The following is a 7,076-nucleotide window of genomic DNA, read 5'->3' on the forward strand; positions in this document are numbered from 1 at the left end:
CTTCACGGAAGATGCACAGAAAACTAGGTCCTCGAATATGCAAATATTTGCATTTAATTCCACTTTGATTGAAGATGACCAAGAATGGACTCCTTACAGGGAAGTCAGTGGGTTTAACCCACCATAAAACTTTGAACATGGTTAATAATGGAATTGATTCCCTTTTTGTATTTTTGCCAATTCATGATCTGACAATTTCAACTTCCATATCAGTGCTTCTGATAAAGTCCTCCACTTCCTCAATCAAGGATTCCCCTCCACCATGGAGTCCTTAACTGTCTGTCCAAGTTTCAACACTTCTGCTTTCATCCCCTCTCCTCTTTCCTTGAGCACTACATGCCCTCACTTTCCACCTACCACAAATTAATATCCTGCAGCATCTCCACCAGGTGCCACATAATGCCACCATTGAACACAGTTCCTTCAGAATGCTGAAAGGGAGGGGCAATCTCTCCACAGCACTCAAAACTCAGCCCTTCCCACACAACACCTTTCCATGCAAGTGTGTGCAACACCTCACCTTTTACCTCCTCCCTTTACACTGTATGATTCTACAACATACAAATGTAGATCCACTGTACTCCAACCCCATCCAGGGCCCTAAAACTTCTTCCATGTGAATTACTTGGAAGTATTTCAATTGAGTACAGTGAGTGCATTAACTGCTGACAATACAGCCTGCCTACATTGGGGAGACCAACCTGACATTGGGCTGAACGCTTCTATTCAGTCCACGAGTGTGAACCTGAGCTTGCTGTTGTTTGCCATTTTAATTCTCCATTCCACGTTGACCTCTACCTTCAACACTAGTCCAACAAAGTTCAAAGGAGGCATGACGACCAGGACCCTGTGTGGAGTTCAAATATTTTAGATTATGACCATTGCTCCCTTTTCTAAGCTAGAAACAGCAGCTGCTGGTCACGATTCTGCTGTCACTATTTACACTACCTCCAGTCTCAGTTTTGTTTTTTCACTTGTTCCATTACCCTCTTGTCTTGCATCATTTGATCAGTCCTGTCTTTCATCCTGTCACAGACCTTGCCTTTTACTTCTGCCCCTTTCCTTCTCTCTGTACTTGTGTAAAACTGGACAACATTTACTGGATAACTCGGAGTGTGTGAAGAATTCCACTGACAATCCCCAATTCAGTTGGGCTTGCAGTATTGCGTACTTGCATGTAGTGGACACTACATATTTAAATACACGGGGCACTGTTCTTTGTGGACAGGTTTCTGTTTCGACTCAACAAAATAGATAACAGCAAATCCTTGGCTCAATTCCCAAAGAAATGCCTGACCAATTAGAGTAAAACCTGCTCGGTTTAAATGCAAACAAAGTTGAGCAATTATCTATCCTCATTAATTGATGCATTCTTCATAACACCTCTACCAATCAGAGTCCACTTGCCAATGAATGAGCACTCTCTCACAGTACAAATGTTGATTTTCCCCTTTAATGGGTATTCTTGTCAACTGTCCTGATGAGAGGACAAAAAGGTTTGGCAAGATGCGACTTTATCCAGCAATGCTTAAAAACTGTTAAATCTCCAACTTTTGTCAGACTAAATGAGACTTGAGATGTGTTGCATGTTCCTCCCTTGATGTTGCAGGATGAATCAAATATTTCCAGCATTGGTTATATTTAATTCCCAGCTTCTGTACTCTAGTTGCCCCTTGCATTAACATACGTTAATGAAGGCTTCAGTTAGCAGTAATGTTTCATACAATAATTTGAGTGAGTAAAAATTATATTGCATGCTTTCACCCATGCCAACTCTCTCCAGCCCCACAAACCAAACTGTGTTTATCATTTTCTGCCCTCTTGCACATTTTTTAAAATCAATTTTTATCAATTTTTTTTTAATCACTCCAGCAGTTGGAGACCTGGCCTTCAGTTACTTAGGCTCTAATGTCTGGAATTCTCTCTCTACATTCTTTCATTTCACTGTCTTCCTTTCAAACACTCCATAAAACTTCTCAGTCCACTCTTTGGTTATCTGGACTAATATCTCACGTGGCTTGGGGTGACAGTTTATTTTCTATTATGCCTCTAAAGCACTCTGAGATGCTTTATTACTTTACAGGCAATTTATAAATGTAAGTTGTAGTTGATTCAAACACAGAAGTACAGCAATAAGATCAGTTAAAACCATTCTGCACACACCTTAAGACAAAAGGATGAGTTCAAAAGCAGCACATATTTATTTGAAAACATTTTATTAAAACTATCAGATTGCACTGAGAAAATGGGGAGGCAAGCATGTTTATATTATTATTCTCGTTATATACAATTTACATATGTAAACCCTTTAAAACACTTCAGCAAAACCAAAATAATGTAATAAGAATCAATAAATTTGATTGCTTTAACTGTCGCTAACCGTCTCTGGAATAGACTACTGAATGCATCAACTAGGAGTCAAATTTTAAAAAAAAAAACACTTCTAAAATATAAAATGCAGATATATCTTCCATAGTAAATGTATCGATGCCTCCCTGGCCCCATTATATACACTGTAGTAAAATGTCATTTAATTACATACAAGGAAACTAACTATGTACATCGTGCATTTCCCCCTGTTATTTTATAGAGAAAATCATTGTTATTTCACAACATATACATTCGTGTTACACAACATCAGGCTGTTTTAGCACAAATCTGTTTGTTGGAACAGACATTAACGGAACTTGAAAATGTTATGGACCCCAAAGTAAAACATGTTTAGAATTTTAACCCCACAGAATATCTACTCTCACTCCCAAACTGAACAATATCTGAAAAAGATCACTACTGAATTTAAATTGGTTCGGGACGTTTTACGTTTCCCACTACATGTTAGCATAGGGTTCTGGTCCTCTGTTATCATTCCCGAATATACTCACTCAGGAGGAGGAGAAGCTCATCACTTTACTCGCTGACCACCTTCCCTTAGATTAGCTAACTCAGCAAATACCAACACCTGGAAGTTCCTGCTCCCTGCAGATCACGCAGGTTTACTCACTGAGGATATGGGGAGTTGTACAGTGAAGACCTCTATTGTAAAGCAAATACTTCAATTCCAAAGCACGTGAATTTCACTAAAGCTGGCTCTCAGCTATGATCTCAACTCTCTCACACACAACACCATCACCATGATTTTATCACTTCCAATCAAATATCTTAGATGATAAGCATTTGTCCAGGCAGGAGACACAACAGTTAAAGACTGACAAATGACTCCTTGTACACTTGTGCCGAAAACTGACCCAATTAACAGTGGAGCTCAAGATTTAAAACACACAAAGAGAAATGGATAAACAAAACTTCTGCTTCTTTCAGTGATAGACTGCAAACTAACTTGATGCATTGATTTCAGGATCAGTAGTTTGGGTTTCATCTTTGTTGTTGTGTTTATTAACTTAAACTTTATCGCGGTGCAATAAAATCCTCAGACAAATCACATTGCAACTTACAGCAGTGGTCAGGGTCATACATTGCTTCATCAAATAGAGGGACCTTATTCTAAATTTACCAATGTTCGCTTAACAGACTGTTCTTGAATGGTTAACATTAAATCAGATAATGTTGAATCATCCATCAGGAGATCTCGAATGTACAACTTTGACGAAGCTTGAGACTTGAGACATGAGACACAAGACTGGCTTCATTTGTACAATTACAACGCAAACCTTTGCATCTGGGAGTGTGATTCATAAATACAATTCATTGCTAATGAAAAGCACCACATAAAGTTATCCATGAGTCAATCTACAGTACAGTTACAACTTGTGTATGTAACTGTGACTCACACTGCAAATATTTCAGCAATCAGGTGGATAGGTGCACAGATAGCAGAGCAGACTATAGTTTCCCGATTGGCTCCAGGCTAGGACACAAAGCAATTAGCTTACAATGAACTGGGGCAAAACAGCTAAAACAGAAACGTTTGAGGACAGAAAAACCCATCGGTGACCTATATATGAGCTGGACTGAGGCCATGATGCATAAACAATGCTCCCACTTCACCTCAATCATAAGATCCCTGTGGAGCGAAGGAGAAAACGGTTGATAAGGAACTTACATCATGTTGAGACTCTAATCTTTCACCCTTGGGATCAGGGCTAAACCACAGCTCAGCCTGATAAGGATCTCCTCTTTACTCTAGAGAGTAAGCAATATGAACTTGTGCAGTCTCAATCCAGTTGTTAATTTGACATTAGCTGGCGATAACCATAATCCTAAAAGCTGGCAATGGAACAGGTCAGAGTAGAGCACCACTTCTGTGGTTGAGCAGCTGAAGGATAGTACGGTGATGTAGTAGAAAGAGCCTGACACTACATCTGTTATAACTGTGACGGACACTGTATCTCTGAAATGGGAGGGGCCCCATCTCCTAAGATTAACAACCGCGGGGTTAAAAAAGCAGACACTTCAGGATGCACAATACCAACACGCAAAGAGTCGTCACTAAATTTTGCTCCAGCACCCACCTCTTCAATGCTCCCTTTAATATCACATCAACATTAACATAACCTTTGCAACCGACACCGACATTTCCGTACTAATTTCAATCACATTCCCTCTGTTTAATGTACAATCCCACACCATGATAGAAAATATGCAAACACGTATAGACAAACAAAAAAAAACCCTTAGGCTTCATGAAATGAGCAACTACTTCAGGTAACCCAGCCTCTTCAGTGATGAAGCACAGTCTTTGGTAGGCAGGTAGGTTTCTTTTTGACAATAGCTCAGGTCACATTCTATCTGAATTGCAAACAGGTGTCTCAGTTTAAGACCAGACTGTAGCTTTGAGGCAGTACCTCATGTTACGGTCAAATTCTTCAGCAAACAGCCATAAGCCTTTAGACAGGGACGTTCTGCAGCAGCTAAAATTAAGAGTCAGTATTCCCCGAGCCTCTCGTCAGCCAAAGAATTTCATTCCAAATACCTTCCAACTCACTCAGTGCTCTTCCCTTGTCTAGTTGACGTCCAGTTTTAAGTGCTGAACATGAACCCATTTTCTCTCTCCTCTGAGTGACAGTGACTCTAGTTGGAAGCAGACAATAGCAGATTTATCTGCACAGAAAGAGGAGGAAATGAAGTTAGGATCATTCTGACAGGATTTGCACATTTCTGACCTGTTCCTGGTTCGAACGTAACTGAATTGAGGATGAGATAGGTCCAACAATTTGTATACCTTGAATTTTAAGAGGACTTCATTTCCTACACCAAGTAACCACCCAAGATTTGACCCTCTCCTCTTCAGATCACTCCTGTAACTCAGTGACTAGGAAAAGACTGAACAAGGACTCGAGGAGATCACAACCCTTTCAGTAAGGCAATCTCTCACTTTCAAACTGGGACACAAATTTCTTGAACATAAAAAGAAATTAAGTCTTCAGGACAGTTTGAGAAGTCAGGAGCTGGCTTAAATAAAAGCCCAAGGAACTGCGGATGCTAGATATCAGAAACAGAAACAAAAATTGCTGGAGAAGCTCAGCAGGTCTGGCAGCATCTGTGGAGAGAAACCAGAGTTAACGTTTCGGGTCCAGTGACCCTTCCTCAGAACGCAGCCTCAGAAGAGCTGGCCTCTTTGCTTTGACTGAGGCTAAAACACAATGGAGGCGTGTAGCTTTAAATCAAATACAAGATCCTGCAAACCATTTAGTTTCATGAAGAGGTGTGAGAGACCCTTTCCATTAACTTAAAAACATATCAAACAGAGCATAAACACCAACACTTGTCTGTCAGGCCAAATGCTCTATTTGCTATTCATTCTATCTAATTATATATACTTCAAAATAGATCTTAGAAACAAATGTAGTAAAATAAACTCTGCATGTGAGGTGTCTAACTTTATCTGAAGCCACGAGTCTACAGTAAAGGGGTTGGCAGAGTGGGGGACAGTCAACGCAAGGCTAATAGCTCCCACTTCTGTTAAAATGTTCCCATACAAGGATCCATCAAATATACATTCAGCATGTTCCACAACTGTCAGCATAGCAAACAGTGCTGCACATTTAGTGGATGGTTAAATCAGAAAGGATGACAAAGTACAAAATCTAACCCGCAGCAGCAGGGTGGCTCAGTGGTTAGCACTGCTGCCTCACAGCCCCAGGGACCCAGGTTCGATTCCACCCTAGGGTGACTGCCTGTGTGGAGTTTGCACATTCTCCCCGTGTCTACGTGGGTTTCCTCCGGGTGCTCCGGTTTCCTCCAACAGTCCAAAGATGTGCAGGTTAGGAGGACTGGCCATGCTAAATTGCTCACAGTGTCCAGGGATGTGTGGATAGATGGAATAGCCATGAGAAATGCAGGGTTACAAGGATAGGATAGGGGGAGGTAGGCCTGAGATAACAAGGTGTAGAGCTGGATGAACACAGCAGGCCAAGCAGCATCATAGGAGCTTCATCTCTTCGGAGGGTCGGTGTGGAATCGTTGGGCCAAATGACCTGCTTCCACACTGTAGGGATTCTATGATTTAACACATTTTATTTGCAATTGAATACTTTCTAACTCAAAGAGAATGTACATTTGCAAACGTGGAAATTTAAAGCTACCACATATTATTAGTAACCGCAAAATATACTGCACATAGTAAAGATGGCAACATTAATATAAAGACTAGCAATGCCACTGGGGATTAATTTAAAACCTTTCACTCAATTGGGCCACAGAAATAAAAACAAACTTGCTCAGTAAACAAATGAGAATGTCGTTTGTTAGTAGAGAACTCAACTATTTTTAAAAAGCTTTCTCGAAGCTTTTCATCTTGCGCTTATTAGGACAATTTGCAAGAATATCAATGTCAAGGAGAACAATGTGTTTCTACAGTATGAGAAGGGTGTGCTGATTGGTTAGCAAGTGGACTCTGATTGCCAAAGGTCTTGCTAGAGTTAACGTGCCAACCAATCAGCACACTCTTCTCATACTGTTTAAAGATGGTGCCCTTGACATTGCTATTCTCGTGATTGTTCTGAGAGCAAGAAGAGAAGCTTTGATAAACAGAGATAACACAGTGTGGAGCTGGAGGAACACAGCAGGCCAGGCAGCATCAGAGGGGCAGGAAAGCTGACGTTTCGGGTCAGGACCCT

At 40.7% G+C, this 7,076-nt stretch overlaps 1 protein-coding gene across 1 annotated transcript in view; it reads right to left on the reverse strand.

Annotated features, from left to right (window-relative positions):
• Positions 1 to 2,199: 2,199 nt before the first annotated feature.
• The window catches only part of cog3 (component of oligomeric golgi complex 3), a 77,265-nt gene continuing 72,388 nt past the window's right edge, over positions 2,200 to 7,076 (reverse strand). Inside the window, exon 20 of the mRNA XM_048602538.1 lies at positions 2,200 to 5,058. Coding sequence (XP_048458495.1) covers positions 5,029 to 5,058 — 30 coding nt within the window. The 3' untranslated portion in view covers positions 2,200 to 5,028. The remainder of the gene's footprint in view (positions 5,059 to 7,076) is intronic.

Source organism: Rhincodon typus, chromosome 11 (assembly GCF_021869965.1).
Source record: "Rhincodon typus isolate 14 chromosome 11, sRhiTyp1.1, whole genome shotgun sequence".
Lineage (NCBI taxonomy): Eukaryota > Metazoa > Chordata > Chondrichthyes > Orectolobiformes > Rhincodontidae > Rhincodon > Rhincodon typus.